The 24,149-nt window shown below is 37.2% G+C and overlaps 1 protein-coding gene and 1 long non-coding RNA gene across 4 annotated transcripts in view; both read left to right on the forward strand.

Moving 5' to 3' along the window:
* The first annotated feature begins 1,945 nt into the window (after nt 1–1,945).
* LOC132073645 (uncharacterized) lies at nt 1,946–5,992 on the forward strand. The gene is made up of 2 exons (XR_009418514.1): nt 1,946–2,020; nt 4,109–5,992. It is a non-coding gene; the product is annotated as an uncharacterized LOC132073645 (long non-coding RNA).
* A 567-nt stretch (nt 5,993–6,559) lies between these two features.
* The window catches only part of IMMP2L (inner mitochondrial membrane peptidase subunit 2), a 412,660-nt gene continuing 395,070 nt past the window's right edge, over nt 6,560–24,149 (forward strand). For 2 of the 3 annotated variants that reach the window (XM_059473165.1, XM_059473167.1), the window contains exons 1-3: nt 6,560–6,580; nt 15,703–15,840; nt 22,747–22,850. In XM_059473165.1, coding sequence (XP_059329148.1) covers nt 15,706–15,840; nt 22,747–22,850 — 239 coding nt within the window. In that variant the 5' untranslated portion in view covers nt 6,560–6,580; nt 15,703–15,705. Of the gene's footprint in view, nt 6,581–6,916; nt 7,043–15,702; nt 15,841–22,746; nt 22,851–24,149 lie in introns of those variants that run through there. The other variant, XM_059473166.1, reaches the window with a different exon arrangement.

Consider the following 24,149-nt stretch of genomic DNA (forward strand, 5'->3'; position numbering starts at 1 on the left):
TCCTCCAGACTATTATTTGCCATTTCAATACACTCCACCATACACGCCTCGGTTTAATTTTTTCATGCCTCTGCTCTTTCAGTTGTTTCTGTCTTGGTAGCTCTCAGCCTGCTCCCCTACTTCTAATTCAGCTCCCACTCACTGAAAACCTCTCATGCTGATTTTTACTTAGTACACTATAATTAAGGGTGGGGTTTTTCAGAGAGGTTTCCAGAGACGTTTTCAGAGGTACCTGCATAAGGGGATGGACTTTTCATGGTGCAACCTATTTATTATGCTTGTTAGACACAATGTTAAAATAAAAGTGGCTATAAACACTCCACGATAGACACCTTTGACAAAGAGTAGACAATAGGGGCCTTTGTGAGACCCCAGCAATGAAACTGTCTTAAAATGTGTCCCTCCCTACTGCATGGTTGAAAGGTGGGTTGCCCCACACAATTATTATTCTCTCTGGTTAAATGCTAAAAGGTAGGGGAGGACTGAGTAATAAACAAGGTACAGGTCCTGAATTGTCTAGGTCTTCAAAACCAGCATATTATTAAACAACAAGCTCAGAGTGGTCAGATACACTGCTATAGTTAGAAAAAAAGTACTTCCTTAACCTGGTTATTTGTGTCAGGGACAGCAATGCTTGTTCATACGGCACTTACTGTGTTTTTGATTTAGGCTTACCTGGACACTAATGTTTAATGGAATTTGAGGAATTCCAAATGGTTTCACATACCACTTCTTACTTGATGAAACAAAGAATAATACAAAGGGTAAAAATGCTTTCACATCCTGCTCTCATCAGAGTATTATGGGAAACATGTAAATAAAGAAAACAAATCAGCACCTCATTCACCCTTCATCAACTGCCTAATGACTTGCAACCAGTTAATTACATACCTTTAAAGTGCACGTTCAGGAGAAGGAAAAAAAAGCTTCTGTAATGAGAAAAGACAGCACAGAAATACTGACTCAATACAGACCCAATACAGGTGAATGTAAGCCTTTAAATCTGACAACACTGAAAGAATGTACTGCAAGTAATAGTAAGCTAAATGTTGTCTGCTTTATGCTAAGCATTTAATAATCATTAATCTACAATGATTGCTCTACATTTGGATTTTGCTACTGACCTTTGTGACCTCCGCGCTTAAAAGCAAGATAAGGATTTACACATTACATAGGAGAATTGAATGCTAAAGTGGTTAAATATGTTGAAGAATATTAAGCAATGAGTAATATTAGGATGAGTTACTTTCACATTTCTAAATACTTAGGACCCATGTAGGCAAGTAGCTTAGGCTCAGTAAATACATTATTGCTATGGCTAGCAGCAGAACATGGATTTTATTCAGATTTTGCAAATTTTATGGACTTGTCAGGCTTTGTTGAGCTTGCTTTAGTATTCCTGCAACAAACTGTTTTACTTTGCTTACCTATAACAACAATCTTAAAATGATCAGGAGGGACTTCTCTAATGTACTGATTTCCACACTGTGACCAGTGCTAGGCAGAAGGACGTGAGGAAATTGAATGAATCTGGATAAGGGGAAGTTCAGATTGGACATAAGGAAAAGGTTCTTCACAGAAAGGCTGGTCAGTCACTGGAACAGGCTCTCCAGGGAAGTGGTCACAGCCACAAACCTGCCAATGTTCAAGGGCATCTAAACAACTTAGCCACATGCTTTAGATTAGGTAGTCCTTGGGGACTGGGGAGCTGGACTCAAAGATTTTTATGGAACCCTTTCAAATGGAGATATTCTATGCTTCTGTGTTTTTCTTTTTGGTAATTTTATATAATTTTGGGATATAATGCAATGCAGGGGACTACAGTGCTGAAATGACAGGAGTGGGGAGAGTTGCAAGATGACACTGGAAACTTCAGGGTTGTAAACAAGTCAGTGTTGGTCAGCTAAAAATACACTGACCTGGGAGGTTGGGAAAACCAGTTGCAGGGGTAACAAAGCAAACAAACAACTCCCATCACAGCGAACCAAACCATCTAAAGATCTCTGGAAAACACCAAAGGGTGAGCAAAACACCAGGGAGGTGAACGTTAGGAATCGTTATAAGAACTTTGGCTGTCTATAATAGACGTGGGTTTTTTTCCTTGTAATGGCATTGTTTTCTTTTTTTTTTTTTTTGTTTTTGTAATTATTAAATCTGGCCTGAAAAATCTTTAATGAGCCTGTCAAGAATTTACCTATGTTGACAACAGACTCTTGACTTTGCAAATCATGTTTGTTTCCTTCTTTCCTAAGCAAAAATATGAGTGTAATAACTGTTCCTTGAGGAACACAAGACGATTAGCTTGACTATCATAAGCTATTGATATATTTTCTGGCCTTCAAAGATTATGCTATTTTCACTGACCTGTGATAGCATTTCAGGAATAAATTTCTTGCATTTTAATTCTTCTCTTTTTCCCTAACGTAGAGATCACTAGAGACCTCTTTAGTGCTCTGTGTCTTGCCTGACTAACTGTAAGCAAAATCTACTTTATTCTGACCAGACTGTGTTTCAGTGTGTATGAGGCATAACATGAATAATATGTGATTGTCAAAGGTAGCAGGAGTTAGGTTCCCAGTCATGTAATGAAATGGAGATGTGCAATAATACGATACTGAAGATGCTGCAATCATATTTTTTCAGTACAATAGCAAGTTTAAGATTTATTGCCCTCTTTTGTGCCACACCATTGATTGCTGCCCTTAGGCCATCAGTTCTTCAAGCTGCAGCTGGACTATATGAAGTGTTCATCTGCAATATCCATTAAGCAATCAGACTTTTTGATCCTGTGCCCTTTTTTCACTGCACCTTTCCTGTGCTCTGAGGCAGCTGGATCTGGCCCAGTATTTTCCTCCAAAATGCACTCCCTCAGAGCAATACACTCAACACCACTCAAACATTCCATCCTTTGGAGGAAGACAAAAATGCCTTAATTACCCTGCACATAGTTGTATTTGCAAATGTAAGGACTTTAACTCAAAGCGGGTCTTGAATATTTCCCATGCATTTTCTGTACTCTTAAAATGTAAAATGAAATTAACCTGGAGGAAACAAAAGTAAATTTGTTTTTAGCTTAAAGCTTGCTGTTTGAGAGTCTGTTGAGAGTCTTTTAAAAGGATATTGTAGTGCAAAAGTTTTGTGTATTGCCAAGAATGTTTTAGCGGTACTCTCAACTGAAAAGTAATTGAAGAGATGGGTAAAAAGGGCTCGTTTTTTCTTTATTTCAGTCACAGATGCACCAAAGCATAGACGCAGCAAAACATTTTCAGTACCTCCTTGTTAAGAGTTGAAAGCAAAAAACCATGCCATTTACTTCTGGGTACCAATGCAGTTGTCATAGAATACTTATTAAAAAAAAAAAAATGGTGCAAACATTGGTAATTCATCATTTGCAGCTCATAGTTTTAGTATCAGCTTTGATAAATTTCACTTTATCCACAACTAAATAAAGAGGAAGAATGGACATTTCCTGCTAGTTGCTTAGCACACAGCTGATTTCAAAATGAAGAGAACTGATAAACCATTATTTGATTTTGAGAGGTTTATAGCAAAAATCTTTCACATGAAAAGAGCTTCAGATCAGGAGTTTTAGAGTAAATTACTTCATACCGTCAGCTTCAAGTGCATGGAAACATTGAGGCACATTCCTGTAAGGTGTTTCTCTTATGTTACAAAGACATTATTGTGTTTTGCAGCAATATTTGTAAACAATTAGTGAAGGTTTCACAGTAAAATATTTACATGAAATGGAGATGGTGGACAGCAGTGGCCAAATACTCTATTGATTTCTACACAGTGCACCGATAACCTACCTGTAGAATCTTAACGACAGCACAATATTCAAATGTGTTAAAGAATGCATTAAATAAAGGTTAACCAACAACAAAGTTAGTAAGACTTATTTGATTGTAAAGGTAATGCTTATTTAAAAGTGTGTCAAAGGAAAACAAAAACTGAAATAGGGTAACAATCATTTGTTTTCCCTGAGTAGCATATATGTTGGCATCAAGTGATATATATCAGATAACGTATTTCAGAAAACAAAATCACACCAAAGCCAATTATGTTTCTTTCATAAAAATGTTTTAAGCATGTTCTGGTTTAAAAGACAGGTGTCTGCAAAGGAAGGCAGGAACCTCCCTGGAATGGAAAACATGACTGTCTCCCAATCCCTATGGCACCCCACACATTGGCCCTGGACCCTCAAATGGCCGGGAAACGGAGAAGGCCAGCAGGCGTGTGTGTAGAGTCGGCGGCGAACAGGAGTCTCGGAGCCGAACGCACAGGGGGCCGGCCGGAGGCACTCCCGGTCCTGGGTTTTGGCACCACACCGCCGGCTCTGAGCTCCCGAGTGGCAGGGAAACAGGCGAGCAAACCGGCAGACCGTGGTTGCAGTGCTGAAGGAAAAAAAGAAAACCAAGAAAAAAGCCCTACAGAGCAATAGGATCTCAGATCAAATCCACTCGCTATGCTGCGTGGATGCTGCCCCTATGCCTCACTGGAAGGAAGGACCAGTTCCAGCTCCAACCCCTGCAGGATCCCAGGCCCCCCTTCACCCACCATGGTATCCCCCGAGCCGTGGCAGAGAAGGGGACGAGGAGGTGAGGAGAAAGGCCGGTTAGGGCAGTGACAATTCTGGGCACAAAATGACTGTGGGATAACCCCATCACCATGAGCCACCCTCTGTGCCAGCCCCACGAAACAGAGCATTAAAAGCAGTAAGCATTGCTGAAAGGTTCACATTTTACAAGATGCTGGGCATGTTGTGTTTGGAACAAGTATGAAACAAGAAATTTTATAGACTATGTGTACATAATTCATATATCTTGTACTGAATTGGTCTTCAAGTGTGCCTTCCAATTCAATTTATTAATAAGTACTCTACTGCAGTGTCTTTTAAGATAGTTAACTCCTATCTCAACAACTGTGGAAATATATAGAAAAGACATGGTCAGATTACAGACAACTATGCATTCATACTTTGATAGCTCAGCCTTAAAGTCAAGATCAGTTCAATTATGGACAATTTTATATTTGAGCTTAAAAATAACATTTTAGCAATAAATTGCAAATATCTGACTTCACAGACACAGGCAGAGGTGTCATCTTACATTGGTTTCCAACAATGGCCTGACTAGTAGAAGTGTCTTCCAGCATCTAGTTAGGAACGCCCTGGGCCAGAGGTAGTGGTCTATGTGAGTGATAATCTGTAATGGATTTCCCCCCCAGGAACTTGCTCACTGACTCTTGAAGGTACATGAGCTAGGTGGAAAAACCTTCTTCAGACTATACTGGCACCCACACTTGTTACAGCAACTGATAAAAACAACTAATCACTGAATGAAAGCACAAGCCCAAGTGTATTCATGGGCACCAGCCAGGAAAACACAGCCACCCTCCATGAAGCCAGTACAATGCAGCCAGCTCTAAATGCACCAGATGTGGCTGACATCGGTGCCCATCACACCTGGGGTGCTCTAGGGGAAGTCATCGGCTGGACAAAAATCCTGCACTTTTCTGCGGGTTACACTGTATGCAAGATCAGAACAGTTTTGTACAGAAATATTAAGAACTCCCAATATTACATTTTGTGAAAAACACCAATCACTTGGGTTTTTTTTAAATTTTAAAAGTTTAATAGTAATAAAATGGTTATAAAAATAGCAATACAATTAGAGTAATAATAATTTGGACAATTTGAATTAGGACAATATGAGACAATAGAGACAAAGAGTTACAGATGTTCGGGTAGCTTTTTCTGGGCAGCACGAGCCCAAAAAAGGACACACGTTGACAAAAGATTAACCCTTAAGAGCTATAGCCTGTTGCATATCCATATGCTCCTTACATGATGCATAAATTCCATTCAATCAAAGGATTCAGTCTGGTCATCGTCAACTTCCTCCTAATCCTAAGGCGCCTTCGATCTTTAGCTAGGCAGGAAGAATTTAGTTTCTTCTGATAAGAGAACAATAAATTCCTTTTCTCTGAACGATTTAGGTGTCTTGTGGCTGCCATCTGGTGTGAGTGCCTCATTCCTTTCTTCAAAAAATACCCACTTACATAGCTCTTATTTTAACTACAAAAGTTACCTTTTAACTACAAGACTACATTTATATTATTAAAATGTTAATATAGCACTACTAATCAATACATCAAAATACATATAGTAAATATCTGCGTAGAGCCATATAATATGCACTTTTCACACATATGAATATCCAAAGCGATTTATTGCTGTCCAATTGCCAAAAAATGGCCACAAGAGTATATCCTTATGTATATGAATATCTATCCTCCCTGAAGGAAAACAGCCACTGCAATGCAGCATCCTCAATGTTTTGGGGACTCAAACTGTAACTACGGTGCTGAAAAAGGACCAGGCCGAGTACGTTACACAGCGCAGGGCCCGCCTGGCCCCGTGTACGGCACAGGGCGAGCCCGTCAGGCCGCGCGGTGCAGCCGCGGCCCCTCAGGCGGCCCGCCCGGGGCGGCCGTTCCGGGAGCACCGCGGGCCCCGCGCCCGCGCGTCACGTGACGCGGCCGGCTGCGGCCCGCCCCCCGCGGAACGGAGCAAAGGGTAAGCGGCGGGAGCGGCCGGGAGCCGGGCGGAGCCACGGGAGCCGGGCGGGCTCGGAGGGCCGGGGCGGGGAAGGGGCCGGGGAGCCCGCTGGTGGAGGAGGGAGCGGGGACGGGCGTGAGCAGAGGGGGCTCCAGGCGCGGTTGCGGGTACAGGCAGGCGCCGCGCGGCGGGCCCGGCCGCGAGCTCGCGCCCGCAGCCGGTGCCGCCCCTGCCCCGCCCCCGCCCCCGCCCCCGGCCGGCGCCTCCCCCGGGGCGGGCCCTGTGGGGCCGGCGGAAGCGCCGCTCGCCGATGGCGGCTGCTCCCTGCCCGCCTCCAGTCGCGTGTGCGATCCCTCCGTTCTTCGCCGCTCAGATTACCGGATAGCCATTTCCCGTGGGGAGGGGCTGGATTGAACAGAACCGGCCGAGTCAATAGCGAGAAGCACCGCTGCTCTGTGCGCCCTCCGCCTGGCAGAGGCGGTGCGTGCCCTGCTGCCGGTGGGAGGCGGCGAGCTTGGGCGGGGGAATGGGCTTGGAAGCGATTCCGGGGTGCTGCTGCCCTTCCTGGGCATCGTGTCTGCAGCTGGGACTTGTGCTGTGCACGGCGCTTGGCCCTGGACTCAATGCAGCTCTTACTTACCGTATTTTTCTGCTTTATTAAACTTTATCACATCTTGTATTTGTCCTATGAGGACTTCTGTTAATGGCTGTTCTCCGGCATCCGATGGAGTGGCTTTACTGCTACCCTACAACCCGGACATCTGAGAGAGAATTTTTTTGTTTTTTTTTTGTTTGTTTGCATATAATGTAGAACTTTTCCTAAAGTGGCTGCTTTTCCGCGTCTGGCGCTTGTCCTGCAATCAGTTCTTAGTTAAATGCTTCTGTGTATAAAGACTGCAATGCTTGAAGCTGGAGAGATTCAGCCAGTTCCTAGACATGTCTCTCTGGTGTTCCTACTTTTTTAAAGTTGCCAAAAACCTTAGATAGAAAAAGTGCAGTTAAACAAGTAGACTCTAACTTTGTAAAATCTTTTAATTAGCCAGTATTCCATTGCAGAAGTTTTACTTTTTTTTTTTTTTTTTTTTTTTTTTTTTTTTTTTTTTTTTTTTTTTTTAATTACCATTCTGGTTCTGTGGAACTGGAATTCACTGAGCACACCAAGAGACCAGAATAGGCAAAGCTGCTTTACATATCCCTCTAAATAATTAAACAATTTTCTTGTACCACTACGTTTTTATTTTCTTTTTCTCCCCTAAAAGCAGATGCCCCACATACTTGTTCACTGTTCATCTAGGAAGAAAATCAAAATTGTCAACAAAATATATTAGGAAGACAGAACTTCTTGAGGATTTTCAGGTTAAGTGAAATAATTCCTCTAGAAAACTTCAGAATTTGACTTTCTTTTTCCAATATGCGGCTTTGTAACTGAATACATATGCATTTTGTAAAAAACTTAACATTTTTAATTACAGTATTTGGAAGATTTTCAGGAGTCTTTAATTTAATTTACTTTTAAAATTACAGGCTCTTTTATTTAACTTGTATGATGTTACCGAAATAAATTTTCTCCTGGAACCAGTGGTAAATAACTATATACATGATATAGTAGGGGTGATATCCAGATCCCTGAAAATAGTATTTTAAGCATGCTATCAATAATTTGAAGATTCAAATGGTTTCACAGTCACAGTTGTAATTTTGTGGTGAGATCTTTATAAGATGACTAGGGTGCCAGAGATTTAATCTGTTTCTGGAAATTCATATCCTCATGCTTGTTAAGCTGTTTTGCTTATTCTTGGGACCTGAGAAACTTACACAGCAGTTTAAGTTATCCAGAATCCCAGACTCAAAATCATTATGGTGGGGAAGGATGGAGTACACAAGGTCTGCTCTTAACAACTCCCACAGTGACCTCTAGAGTTCAAGGATAAAACATGAGTTGTTAAAATAAAGGCAATTATTTTTGAAGGCATAATTTTCTGTGTTAGTTTATACATGTAGTTTATTACTATTCCCCAGACAGTAGGTGGTAAGTAGATGGTTCATTGGGTTTTACTGCTGGCTTTCATGGGAATGTTCTGTCGAGGAGTCAGTCCCAGTTTCCCTGCTTTGAACAAGGATACACAAAGCTGCTTTTACAGTAGTTGTGGGAGAACTTGTTATTTTTGTGAAGTATGCTGAAAATGGAAAATACCTTTCAAATAGTAAAATAATTTTCTATTCTTTCTCTTGGCATCATTTTTTCATACCATAATAAATATTATTTTCAGTCATTATTCTGTCCTTGTGTACTCAGTGTATACTGGCATGCTTTAAAGATTCATAGCTGAGACTCTTCTTTCTTCTATTAATTTGTTTTTGTATGCATTTGACTTTCTATTAGGCTAGAAGAACCTTCCCTGTTCCATATGAAACTTCTTCTTAATCCAAAAGCAAAATGATTTAGAAGAATTTGTTTCTGATGATGTTAATGCTTGAAGCTGAGTGCTGTTATTCTTACTTTTAGGCTGTTCATTGAATGTTATCTGAATACTTGAAGTTATATATTTTGGTGAAAAATGAATATTTCCTCTTTTTTGTTGTCTTTGTTTTTGCCTAAATTTGGTTCTGGATAACCACAATTAACATCACAGTTCAATGGTGCTTGAAAGAATCCATAGAGTTGTCTAGATGAATGCACAAATTCATTGAAATTCAAAGGTTATACTATTGTTTACTGTAAATATAATTTACAAATTTGGTAAGTTTCAAAGCAACTCCTCATTTATGCACTCTACTTGAGAGTAAAACATAGCAGCAGCTGGTAGTTATTTGCAAAGGACACTAATTTAAACAGTTTACTTTGGTTGCAGGCATTGAATCCTTAGGCTGAAAGCAGCACAGAACTTTCAGTTGTAGGAAACTGAACACGTGTTCTGTTGCTCTCTTAAGTGAGTTCCAAAAATTAATGGCATTTAGTACTTTTCTTTATCTACAGTATATATTGATGATCTTTAGTTTCTTTGAAGGTGCAGGAACATGAATAAACCCAAATATTGTAACTTATATGTTAGAAGGACTGGTGCTCTGCCAGTCACCTGCGTGCTAGCACTTGGAAGATATTTCATTACATCTGAAGTGCTGGGAAAAAATCTGATTTGTAACAATTACTAATGTTTTTAATTGTAATTCCTATCCTTGATGCTTGTGTGTATAAAATGGAATCCTGAATAACTTGTCAGAGCTAAGGGATGGCTGATTACTTGCCATCCTAAGCTAGTTGTTGATTTGATTGCTGAGAGTAACTTTGATCTACAGTTGTGTTTTCTTCTAGTTTTGCTTATATTTGAACAATAAAATGTTCTGTTTGGAAGTACAAGATTGTCCATTACGGTAAAATCTGTGTACTTGAAACACAAAATTAATTTCTAAGAATAAGCAATATGAATTTCTTTCCAGTTACAACCAACACATCAACTAAGCCTTTGACATGGCATAGATCCCAGTGATGGGATATAGTAATATTGTGTTAAAAGAAAAATCAGTTTCACATTAGACTGACTTTTTTTCCCCCAGCAATAAATCTATGGCTGATTATGTTCATGATTGTTGTGTTTTAAGCTTTTCTATTTGGTTTGTGAGCTGAAAGCTCATTATGGTTGATCTGGTTTTGTCTGCTTCTGGGAACTTCTCTGTATGTTACAGCACTGAAAAGATTAGAAAAATGGATTTTTATTATTGTTTTTCTTTAGTGTGGTATACTGGAAAAAATTCTACATATTTCATAGGGCTGGGAGCTATTACATGGAAATTGTAATTGCTTAAATTCAAGCAAAGGCATAAGAAAATGGTACAAAATGGAGTTGAAACTAACAAAATCTGCTGCTTTATATTTGGAACAAGCAAAGCATCTGGGTGTCAGAACAAAAAGAGTAATTTAGAGAAAAGAGAACAGCAGAGCATACGTGTGCAGTTGCTGAAACTGCAGATTAGGTTATGATTTTCTTCTTCAGTAACACAGCAGTTGTTTCCATGACCTGAGATATTTCCAAACTCAAAATAGAGGGATGTTCTTTCATGTCTGTGAGCTAGGGGATAGACAGAGAGTAATATGATGGAGGAATAGGATGAGTAAAAGCTGTGCAGAATATAAATACATTAATTGAATAGACATGTTACCTCTATAGTGGAATAATACCAGGATAGAGTTGGCTTTATTGAAGGATAAATGAGAGCTTCTTCTGGAATTAGATAGGATTTTTATATGAAAACTTAAATGCACTGATCTATATTGATTATTCTAACTGGAAACTTATGGGCTAGTCTATTTTGATTCTTCTGTGGCATTCATCAGCATCGTGTCCAAGCCTGTACTTGGATAAATATATATGAGTTAAATAAGCCTACTAAAAACTCTGCATACTTGTACAGTAATCACTGTAATATAAAAATTATAGAAATTGAAAACTAAAATGGGAAATTAGGCTCAGGCTGCACTGCATGGCAATATTTAGCTCTGGCCTTGTATCATGAAAGATTGTAGAAAAAGAGTGTGTTAAAAAGATCACACAAATTCTTCTACTGAAGAAGAAGAAGATTTTCGGTATCCTGTTAATCATGGTTGTTAAGCCAGGTATAACCTCATCTTCAAATTAGACCAGTCTTAAAACAAAAGCTTTTGTCCTCAGTTTTATGTTTTATAGGACACAATAAAATTGGGCTTATTCATGTGTTGTGAAGTTTTTTGTTTTGAAAGTCTTTTTTATTTTCAAACCATATCTCCTGAATTCTAGTGTGGTGCAATTGATTTATTTAAAGACACATATTTTGATTGGCAGAGAAGTTGGTTGTTTCAATGGATTCTTGAACTATATATCATATAGTTACTAATTCCTGAACAAGATCAAATAGATAATTTCACACGAATGTAGCAGTCTTGGTGGGGTAGTTGCTTTGCATATAGGTTGTAATTCCCTCCTTCCGGTTCCCTCACGTCTTCTTGTAGAAGCACATCAGGGGCCATTCTGTTTCATTTGCGGATGACTGCTAATGCCTTGTTTTTACAGCTATTTTTCCTATCATACTTCTGTGGGTAATTTTTAAGTACCTAGGTTTGCAAATATATTGTAACCTGGGGCTTTCTGAATTACTTGATGATTTTCTGCAGGCTATGTGATAAACAGTGTCTTCTAATGTGCAGGCAAGTGTAAGAAAAAATAAACATTTTATACATAGAGAGCTATCTAAATAGCATCTCTGCTCCATATGTTGTAGTACCCATGAGGGGCTCATTATAATCCCTGGACCTTTTGTGCACCAAATACTTCAGTCCGGATAATGCTGTGCTCCATCTGCCTTAATCTCTGAGCTGCACAATGTGAAATTCTTAATGCTTTGACCTGCTGTATGCTAGCATTTTTGATCTTGGATTTTTCTTGTCCGTGTTTCCATTTCAAACAAGTCTTCAAGGTTGTTGGTTTGAAGTTTGTCAGTTCTACTGAGTTATTCTGTGGGGTTTTTTCTTTCTCTAAACCAAGTGTAACGTAGAGGTGCTGAAAAGTGTATGCATCTCTAAAGTATTTTATTGGGTTTTTTTGTATTTGGTTATGTTTCTTCTTTTTTTTCCCTCACGTCTTTTAAGTGTTGTGGTTTGTTGATCTTATTCAAGGTGTCAAATTGGTCAGAGATCCAAAAATATGTGGTAGGGAAATTATTTTTTTCAGAAAACAATACTTGGCTTAACTCACTGACATGCATTTAAACCTGTCATAGTAAATCTGACACTGCACTGTATTTCAGAATTTCACTCCAGAAATATGATGCTTTTAAAATCTACAGATGTTTTAGAAATCTCTAAGAGCAGAATATTATCTTCAATAATGATGACTATCTTATGTTTTCTTTATAAAAAAAAACTCCAACCAGAATTTTTTTCTTTTAAGGGTTGTTTTTGTGTCCAGCCTTTACTGCTCTAAATTCTCTTTTGTGACTGCAGTAAATGCTTATCATTACTTTTTCCCCTTCTTTTCTCCTACGACCATCAAAGTTTAAGAAAAAATAACACTGAACATTTTAATCCAGCAGTATTTATCAGTTGAGGATTATCCATTCACATGTCCAGTTACTGGTAGAAGGTAATGCTGCAAATTGCCTTTCTGCTGCCTTTCCCCTGTGGCAGTGCAGGACAACTTGAAGCTCCTTGTATGGAAAGAGTGAGGGGAAACCTCCCATTTACTGGCAGTTGGATGGTGAACTATTTTGTCAACAGTTGCATGGGAGCTCTGCATGTGTATTATTTACTCATTTGTGCTTTTTAGAGGGGAAAGTTTATGAAGCAGACCTGGCAAAAATGTGGGCACTGTTAAGTCAGATACTGACATGTAGTAATTTAGCTATGTATTGAAAATGTTTTGCTGTATGAAAGGACTTAAGGTTGTAGATGGATTGTTTTTAAATAGTTCTTCTCAAATTGTTTAGAATGTGTGTGCAAATGTTTGCTGTCTTTTGGGAAGAAAGGCTTCTGCTGAGCAGCTCAGTTTGTGTTATGGGGAAAAGCTGTCCTTTGCTGTGGGAGGTGGGGAACCAGGAAAAGTTCAGAATGTAGCTCATCATTATAAATGAAGGACTCATCATTTTGGTGTAGAGGGAAGATGAAACCAATGATTTGATCTCTTACCAAGAGGAGAGGGGAGGAGAGGAAAAAAATTGGGACAAGTAGAGAAGTCCTTGAGCACATAAGTTGTTGGTTTTGGTGGCTTTGCAAATTGATTGCTTGTAGGGGTGCTTTTCCCCTATGTTTTTTTATATTGTGCCATGTAATGCTACATGTGTTCAAACCCACAAAAGTAAGACTTTAATTCCCAGTGTTGTCCACAGCTGCTTAATACTGCTGGTGTTGCCTTGTCCAAGTGGTGTACTGAGAATGAAGCATTTTGCCTTAGCAGTTTCAACTTGACTGCTAGATTCTCTGTCACTATTAATTAGCTTGTAGTTCTAGGAAGCATATGGTGGGTCTCCTGTGGATTGTCTGGCCAATTACTTCTCTTCAGATTCTGGATTTTTCTGTAGATACTAGCATGGGGCTTCTGCAGGAAGTTTCTAACAATATCTGTCCATGGATTCAGTAGACAGGATGGGATGAATATTCATGTTTCATTATTAATGAAAAAGATGTTTGAGGAATTTTAAGAGAAGTTGTTTGATTTCTGAATGTTTAAAAACTATTCTTAAATCAGCCATATTGTGATACATGTGTCAGACAATGTTTTCCTGCTCAAGTTACTCTAGAGAACATGGTGAATATATTTGTGTAAGGTCTCAAAGTGGGGTTTTGTGGCTGGCATTGCAATTAGAGCAGAGGAGGTCTGAGATGCCAAACCTCATAGCAGAGAAGTAGAGTTCCAGCCACAAAACTCAAGATGCATAGTTCAAAATAAATAGGTTGAGAGAAGAGTATTAAGGTGTAGACAATAATGTAGTCAAAAGATTTTTTGATACATTGATAATGTAGTAAAAATCTGATTTTTAGAGATTGTATTTAAAGAGGCATATTTTCCAAAGGTAAAGCTTTACTGATTGAGGCAATAGTCTCTTTTGGTGGATTGAGTCTAATAATCAGATTTTAAATGATAAGCTGAGAGTAAATCCTTATAGCTTTTGTCTTGAAATGTTTTGTTCTGTTTCACAACCTATTACAAATTACTTGTATAAGTGGTTGATGTCAATTGAAAATGTTTTCATGAAATGTTCAGAAAGAAAATTACTGAATTATAAGCAGTGTGAAAATTTAAACTTGTGAGCAAGTTACAGATGATGAAATATTTCCACTTAAAAAAAATTAAAACCTTTTGAAGGTGAATGTCACAAGTAATAGTCTCAGAAGACAGATCTTATTGCAAAGCTGTTAATGTCTATAAAGAATTCTAGTGATGAATATGCAGGTGGCTTATTTTGTAGAACCGAGTTTTCTGAGTTTTATGGTTGTTTGGAATTAAGCTCTATCTGTGACAGAAATACTACCTTCAGTACTATTTCATCAGAGTGATATCAGTTTATATTCTGCATACAAATAGTTAATCACTTCCATGTTTCTGAAAATGCAACAAAGAAAAAAGGATTATATTGTGAAATTTTAAGTACTTTGTAAGGGGATTGAATGAAACAGTATATGTTTATACTTTTCATTACTTTAATTGAAAAATAACTGTATATTCTTGGATATAAACACAAGCAGCAGTTTAAAAGGGAGTTGCCAATAGGTGAAAGACAGCATTTCTCATACTCCAACTGCAGTTATGTAAATTAGGCTTGGGTCTATGCAGCGGTACCTGGATATTCAGCTTGCTTTTCAGAGGTATGACTAATGCAAACAAACAGCTGGTGTTTCAGTACACTTTGTAGGTATTTTCCAAGCATGTTCAGGGCTAAATAAAAGAGTTGAGAGGTAGTATAATACATGGAGTTGGAGTGGAATCATCCCATGTGTCATTACGTAGCTGCCTAGTCTGCCAGCATGCTTTTAACCTTATGATGGAGTGGTGAACAAGGAGTCATCATGTTATGGTGTGTCCCTATGATATGTGTGACAATTTGAATTGATTTTATGTTTGCAGTACCACCAGTGTGGAAATGATGCATTTGTGCATTTTCATTTGTGAAAATATTTAATAAAGAAAAGGTGATGTGTTGCAAATAGCTTTCCTTTGCTTAACACAATCCACCTGTGGGGGTGAAAAATGAATAAATACCAGTGTGTGGAGAGAAAATTATTTGCAATGCTTCTTTCTTCCAAAATGCATTATTAAATTTTGTCTGCTTGCATCACTTTGCTTCTTGCTTACCTGCCACCTTGAATAATTTTTATCAAGTACTTCTGCTGGCACAGGATCACCAAAAATGTTCAGATTAGCTAAAGAGTAAATGTGAAGTATCAAGCTCTGTTCTGTAGAATAGACATTTAAAATCTGATTAAGATTTCTGGTTTGTTGGTTTGGGGTTTTTTCCATTGTCATGTACACACTCTCTTTTTTTCACTCTTGAATATTGTGAACCTCTAACAGATAATAAATTTATTATTAATAATTCTGTGTTAAATTGCAACATGTTGATGTTACTTCAAATTTTTTCTATAACGACTTTTTTCTTTCCTTCATGTTTTTCAGAGTATGGCACAGGCTCAGAGGTTGGGGAGGAGATACATTAAAGCCTTTTTTAAAGGTTTCTTTGTTGCCGTTCCTGTAACTGTGACTTTTCTGGATAGAGTTGCCTGTGTCGCAAGGGTGGAAGGAGCATCAATGCAGGTATTGCTGGAAATATCTTTTGTCTTTCAGGAGATTAAAAGGTTGCTCTCCACTTATAATAGCAAGGTGAAAAAAATCTTTTTCTCAATTGTTATTAAATGACGTTCTGGTATTGAATAGTTTAATTTCTACTTTGTTAAATATTTTATGATGTGAAAAAAAAAGATTTTGAGAACAAAACTTCCCAAAATTCTGTGTCAGTAAAAAGAAAATGTATGGAGAAATAGTGATATCTTCCTAGACATTTAGAAATATTTGGAGCAATATATTTTGTTACTTGGGATTGAATTGATGACTCACAAAGAGGCTTTATTAATTTTTAGTAGCTACATTATAGTAACTGTGTGGTAAAACTGTTTCTTGCTGTACTTGTTCTTACTATTGAACACATGGTACGATTGCAGGGGAGAATACTGAAAGTGGCATGAACCTACTGTCATTGCTTATGTTTATCATGAAATAGGCAGCAGTTCACTGTTTTTACTCTGGTTATATTGAATGCTTATACAGCATAAGCAAGTAAATATAATGTGTAACATTTAGATGATAAATACTCATGAATACTATTTTTTTCACCGTTTATTTGATCTTGAAAAAGCTATATGTTAACATAGATAGAAAATTTCCATGTTATTACTTTGCATTTTAAATCATATGCACTGCACTTTGGTATGCATCACCACTGATAACAATGATGTATTTTGTTCCAATGTTACAACATTCCAATTAGCAGAGAGTAAGGATTTGATTTTTGGATGTCAAGCTCTCTTTTCTGATTGTCTTAATAAGCTCAGAACCTTGAAGAGAGATTTCACAGCAATCAAGACCAGCTGCTGGTGTTTGAATTATGCAGAATTTATGCATGGGCTAGAAAACTTAGGATTGATCCTGCACTTGGCTGATTTATGTTTAATGTTCTAAAAAGTATGTGGAGGGGAGGAGGGAATGGCAAGGTGGCATTGTGTCTTTTGTGGCAGTCTGTAATCTGATGTTTAAACTCTGTCCAGAAACCTCAGCAGGCAGCTCTCACATCAAGAACAGGGATGGAAATAAAATTGTGTTACTCCAGTAATTCTACAATCCAAGGCCAAAAGCTAGGTGTAGCCTAAGTTATTATTGCCCTTTTCACAGATGTTTTTCTGAATATCATTGATGACAAGTGAAAGTGACGACAATCTGAGGGCTTGCAGTTGAAGAGCCAGAAATTCACACTAAAAAGGAGAGGAAGGGAAAACTGTGAAAAAAACTGTTCTGTTATCTTTTTGCTATCTTCAGGCAGGAGGACTTTAAATATATAGCACAGCATCTGGAGAAGTACAAAATTAGCCAGATGAGTACAACTCCTCTGTTTTCCATCTTCCCATTTTCTCCTCTGTTGCAGGTCTAGAGCCACATGGAATGTTTTAAGATTCAGATCATGTTGGATTTTTTGTTTTAGCTTTCTGCCTTTGGTTGTTTCTGTTTTTTGGCTTTTTTTTGGTAATAGTGGGTGGGACCTGAGCATTTAAATGTTTAAATGCTTTTTTAAGCACACCACTTTGCCATTTATTGTTTCATCTTTTTCTGCCTCTGATGTAGTGTTCTGTTTGACATCCATTATTGTGCAATAGTTTTGCTTCAGTAGCTGGAAAGAAATTTCTTACATTTCCCTCTTCATAAGTCTGTTGTGCTTCTGGTTAGTACCTCAGTTTAATGTTTTCTCTGAAGTCAGTCCCAAGTGTTTGAGAGTGCTCTGGTATTGTTTTGGAGTGCTGCTTTGCTACTCACTTGAAGAGCACATAGTTGACTGTGGTTTATCCATGGAAGATTTGAAGAACACTACAGTCATTTGCTTAGATTTATTCAATCTGACAAAGGGAAAGCAATATATATTCACTGGATTATTAAAATTGAAGCTTTTCCCTTGCTGTATCTGTTAACTAAACATTCCCTCTGTTGACTGAAAAATGGATAGCTTGAAAGCTGACATTTATAATTTTACTGACACTTCAGTGTCTGTAAAAATCTCTGGTTGTATTCTGAAACAGAACTGAAATAGAGGTTTGTTTTAAACTTCTATCGATATGGCTATTTTTCAGATTGAAAAAAAAAATCCTAGCTTTTTTAATAAGATACTAATCTCCTTGCCAAGATTTATTAGCCATCTAAACAAGTCTGACAGGGACACAATTATAAGGAATGTATCTCTCTCTTTAATAGTAGCTTGAGGGAGCACTGGTCATATTGCAATTCTGTCTGTTAACTGTGTTCTTTGGAGAGTGATGTATGTCAAACATATCTTAAAGCCATAGGTATGAGGAAGACTGAGGTTCAGTTGGTTTGAAGTCAGATTGTATCCTTCAATCACATGCTTCCAGTGATACCTTATTGTCTCAATTTGATACCATGGTAAGATTCTAAAGAATCTGTTTGTAATAGACCTCTAAATTGTCTAGCTGCCTTTGTATACTCATAATTCTGGCTCCTGATGAGCTTGAAATTAAAAGTTTTGATAAGAAGAAAGAAATAAATTTCTATGTGTCATGCTTGCTCACCTACTCCTGTTCTCTGCTGTGTGCTTTCTCTCCCCCTACACTTTCTCCTTTTGTTCTGGACCAGCCTTACTGCTGCTTCACAGTACTGATAATGGGAACACTTTTTGACACCCTGGCAAGCATATGAATAAAGCTTCTAATGAAAATTAAATTTTTCTGACCCAGCCAATTAAGAAAGACTTCATGCATTCCATTGTCTCCAGCTGATTTTGTATTTTTCAGTGCTTTCAGCCACCTGTCATAATTTCACTTGTGCTGACTTCAGTGTATATGTGTATTAACTCTAACCTATAGAGAATAAGTGTGAGCTATTGCAGTTTATAATTTTAACAGTTTAATAGTTTCATTACCTTCTCTTTTATTTCCAAATTTACTGAGTTTTTTAATCATCACATGAGGTAGTTTTGTTGCTTAGATTGATATGCTCATCTAGCATTCTATTAATAGTGTGTTTCTAGTGAGTTGCAATCTGTTTACAATATTAAATGTAAGTGAAAAAAATAACTGGTAGTAAGATTTCTTAATTGACTGTTGCGAATTTTTTTGTGTGACTTCTTGTAGTGTCTTTAAAATGTTTGTTGTCATATGGACAGCTTGATATTGATTTATTTTTTTATTGAGTTTCATTGCTTGTCCAGTATTACAGACTCTTCATACATAAAGATGTGGAAAAGGAACCCCTCATGGATATATAAATTTGTAAATTCACTAAATCAAATTGACTGTTTTAAAGTGGGATAGAGAATGACAGCGTATGTGCAGCTTTATATGCAAGTTCTATTGCAAACAGTTCAACACCAAGGATTATAGGAAGTGGTGAGCAGTGATCTCTGATGAAGCACTCATGTTTCTGCAGCAAACATTATTGAATGTTCTATTCCATTATGCATAATAGCAGTTGTAATTATTCTGTGGCAGTTTCTCCTAACTTTATTATTAGGATTACTGTACCTAAGCTGTAAGCTCATGTGAATATTCTTTGTGTTCCCCAAGCTTCAAGCAAATAAGTTGTGACCTTCACTAGCAGCATAACAACTATCAAGTTAATCATTATTTATAGCAAAAGGGCATGTTTTTACCCTCCTACTTATGGAACCTCATGTCCTATGAGGCTTCATCATATGGCTGGGGATCTCAATTTGCATGCTTTTAGCATTAGATTAGTTAGTAATTGGAAAGAGTAATGTTTTGTGGCTTCTGCACCACAGTTTAAATTAAGACCTGTGTGCCTTATTTGTAGCAGGCTTTTATGCCAAAAACTTGAGCAAAGAAGTTATAATACTTCAGACTAGAAGGAAGAAACCTCTGTGTCATTTTGTTTCTTATGAAAAGTCCTTGTGTCCCTATTTGTTGACTCCTTTTGCAGAAGCTGTATTTTGATTTTCCTAGACCTGAAACCTTACTAGTAGTTAAAATATCATGAGGAATAAGTAGTATTGTTTCTATACTTGTTGGGGAATCTCAGTTAGTTACAATAGAAAATAATATACAATAGTTATTTACAATAGAGAGGCTTGCTGAAGGATTTATCCTTTGTTTTTTTAATAGACAATAGTGATGATGTAAATGAATAGTTGTCCCCTTGTTTTCCTTCACTTTCTTTTAATAAAATAGTATTATTGTCTGCACGTTTGTCAGGTGGTTTTTTTTGTGAGAGAGAAGAAAAAAGCCTATACTGTTGTATTTTTCTCAAACACCATTCTAATGTATGAGTTGAATATCTACTCTGTATGTCAAAATGAGGTCAGGTATTGTTAAAAATGCATTTAGAGTGCTTTAAGTTAAAAAAGCTTATGCAATATCCAAATGTATTTGAATTCTAAGGTATTGCCTTTGTTTAAATGCATAAAAAATAGGAGTCAACTGGGATAGTGCAACTAGGGCAATACTGTAACTACCTGGTGTATTTCTCTGTAAGATGTAGTTGATGTAAGTTTATGTGATACAAAAAGTGTGTAAGCACTTATTTAGATATATTCTAAATATCAGCTGTTAGATACGTTATCTTTTGGAACAATGGTTTCAAGGTTTCTATTAAAGGTTTCATCCTCCTCTTTTAGCCTTTTAAGGTGGATACCTTTGAGTACTAAGGAGTTTACTTTGTGAGACTATGTCTTATGTATGACTCCTGCTTTGTAAGTTTGGCCTCTGCCTTATACTAAGTAGTGTTGAAAGATTCTGGCCCCTATGTACCTGCATTTGGCAAAGTGAGTATGACTGAATTGTTTCTGAGTTTGTATGTAAGTCACTTGTATGTAAATATTTGATCCTTTGGTGGAAAATGCTGTAACGGTGATAAATAATTCTGAAACTCTTAATTAAAAACTACTAATAAAATAACTGCTAATTAGCTCCTGTTTTTTATTTCTCTGGTCCTTGCAGTGCATTGAGTCTAGTAAATAAAACAGCAATGAGTACTAATATATTTATAGCTTAGACTCAGACCATATCTCTATGGATATTAAAGTGATCTGCTTTGATCCCCTGATTTACCTTACTGGAAATTTGCCTGTACCCCAAAATGTAACTAGCCTTGTTTGCTCTTTAACTAAACATATGATGTTATATCCCTCCCCCTCTCTCTACCATGTTTATTCTTTTGATCTAGCTTATTGCATACTGTTCATGTGAATTACACCTGGGGGTCCTACTGAGGACCCTTCCTCTTTCACCTTGAAAAACTAATTTTTCACAAATCCCCTTTGAAGCATGTCTTTGTGAACTAATCATTCAACCAATAAGGAATGAAGAAACTGTAATAAAGAGAAATTGCTTTTGAAGTTAAAAATAAATACTAAATAACCTTTTCATTTGAGAGCAGTTTTCTGAATAGTGACGGAATGAAATTTGACTCTGTGTAATTACTAGGGTTGAGAAGAGTTAATTTCAGTCCTTCTGTTGGTTTACTCATCAAAGGTACCATCAGTTTGGAGAGGAGAATATCAGCAGCGAAAGTCCAGTGGTTTATGTGGTGGTGCAAGTTATAGTTCAAGTGCCTTTTCTACAGCAACAGCAACAATAACAAAATTTTTAGCTAATATTGCAATTACCATACAAAGGAGGGGTAGCTTAGTTGCAACACTATGTGCTTTATTGCATATATCACCTAACTCTAATTAGTGATTATCTCTTGGCCAACTTGAGAGATACTGTAATTTTGTTTGAAGACCCTGAAAAAGCTTTCTGAGAAATAAATAAAACTTCAGTCTGGAATACTCTTAAATAATTTCTGTCTAGTAAAATGAGTCTCTGTTTTAAAGTAAACCTTGCAAAAATAAATGAAGACAGTATTGTGATGGGCTTCTTCCTCGGCCCTTTCCCAAGAGTTAACTCAGAGGCAGCATTGATCAGGTACACCGGTTTTGTATCATATCACACAAAATAATTTTGGGGGATTTGATGTGCCTCCTAATTATGCATTAATTACTTGGCTATTTTGATTCATGCCCTTTTGTGTCCTGTTATGGAAGGCCCACATTTGTTGCCAGCGTCAGTGTGCGCTGTAGATACAGGGCTTGTTTTTCCCCTTTGCAAAGGATGCTGAGATTACTATTGCTACAAGTCCATTTTTCATTTTTAGTGCATTATGCTTTTATAAATAGTAACATACCTGCAAAAAGCTTGGGTGTTTTTTGTTGTTTTTTTTTTTTTTTTTTTTTTTTTTTTGCTTTTTTTTCCCCTGGGAATTAGTGTACTTGGTTCTCCTTTGATTTTAATCTTAAATGATAAGGAGCAACAGCAATCCCTTCTTTTCATCAGGTTTGCTGGAAGTATGTAGGGGGATAGAATATAAGAAAATAAAGGTAGTATAGAAAGTAATCTTACCCCTAAGGAGTTGCAGCTGGGCTAATTATTAAAGATTAGGAGCAGGCCTGACTTTCACAGGCCACAGTTGTCACCAATAAAAAGAAGAGTGTTATAAAAGAGTGGATGGGTTGGTTGAGGGGAGCTGGAGTCAGTTGGCTGGTGTAAGAAGAAGGAAGAGTCCATGCTTAGAGGAGCTGCCTATGAGAAGCATCAAGGAGGTATGAAACTCTTGCAATAAGGAGAACAACAATATGGAACCTTTGCAATATAATGACAACATAAGTATGTATCCTATGTAATCTGATTTGCATGCAGTAGTGCATTAAAAGATGTGAACTAGAGTTTGTCATAAATTAATTATCTTTAACGTGTCACTTAATAAAGAAGTGTATTTCAAATGTATTTCCTGTAATAGAACATGTTCTTGGCCTCTTATGGTGAGTATTGGTATGTTTTTTTACCAATTTTAATGTGTTTTACCTGTTGATGGAAAGGTAATTAGGGGGAAGATTGAAAAAGAAAATGTATATCTAAATGTAGGTCTGTTTTTCTTCCCTTCTCTCAGCCTTCTTTGAATCCTGGGGGAAGACAAGCATCTGATGTAGTACTCTTGAACCACTGGAGCATTAGAAATTATGATGTACAACGTGGGGACATTGTGTCACTGGTGTAAGTAATTTTGCATACATTTCAATATATGCTTATGTAGATGTTGAACTATCAGTGTTTTGTCTACAATAACGTAGGTATATACATGAGCAAGGAACCTAACATTTTAAATAATGCATTATTGTTACTTTTATTGTCTGTTTTCAAAACTCAGATGTTCAAAGAATGCATTACCAGGTTTTTACTTGAAAGGAATGCAATGCAAGGTATCATGTGATACAGCATGTATGTGTACCAAAACTGCCAAGACCAAAGAGTTGTGAGATGGAAAATAGATAAAACATTATGTGGCCTAAAGGAGTATAGTTTGAGTTGCTTGGCTATATACTTATGAGAAAAAAAATGCCTTATTGACTAGTACTGGATGTTTTTCTTCCTGGTGAATATGTCTACTGAATAAAATTTTAGATAAGACCTCAAGGATTCACCCAGCTCCATAAGGACAAATGGAGCAAAAGACAGAATTCTACATTTAAAATTGGGAGGTCTATGTATCAAGACAAAAGGTGGCAGTGTTTCACTGTTCAAAATACTCAAGACTAACAGGACAGAAACTCCATTTCAGCCTTAATATAATATAGAAATAGAATGTCAAAGTGCTCATAACTGGTGCAGGGATATAATACATACTCATATTATATGCTTGGAGAGTTTAAGCTTAAGGTTTTAGTTTTGTAAGTGAAATGCACAACATGGAAATTGTAACAAAAATGTCTTTGGAAGCCATATTATCTAACTGCCTTTTTGTCATATATCTTTTCTAATTGTCCCATTTTTTTGCTTTCCTCTTCGCTGTAGTGGTAATTTGTAAGACAATTTTCTTCTTTTGCTAGATATTTAAAATTTGCACTGTGATCTGTCTCATTTTCTGTCATGTAAAATTTTCTGTAAATAGTCTAGCTGCAAATATGAATTTATTCATATTTGCTGGAGATAATATTGCAAAAGGGCTTCAATTTCAGGTCACTCAATGGATGCTGTAAAATGATGTGATTCTGCCTGTGTGTGCATCCCTCTGCCCAAGTCATGCTCTGGTGATTGTTTAAAAGAATCAGGATAACTGATTAGTAATTAATAGACTAAACAGAAAATGAGCACATTGTCTGATCAGAAAACAAAATTAATAGTTTCATCCTTATTATACTCCTTGAACGTTTGTAATTTTGTCTGAGCCATCTGCATTGGTTATTTTCATTTTGCTGTATGTTTGAGCAGGATAACTAGTATTTTAGATGCAGTGGAGATTTTTCTATGTTTGGAAGCTTTTCCCTAATCTTGGTAGAGTTTATGTAGACCCAC

Source organism: Ammospiza nelsoni, chromosome 5, assembly GCF_027579445.1.
Source record: "Ammospiza nelsoni isolate bAmmNel1 chromosome 5, bAmmNel1.pri, whole genome shotgun sequence".
NCBI classification, from domain to species: domain Eukaryota; kingdom Metazoa; phylum Chordata; class Aves; order Passeriformes; family Passerellidae; genus Ammospiza; species Ammospiza nelsoni.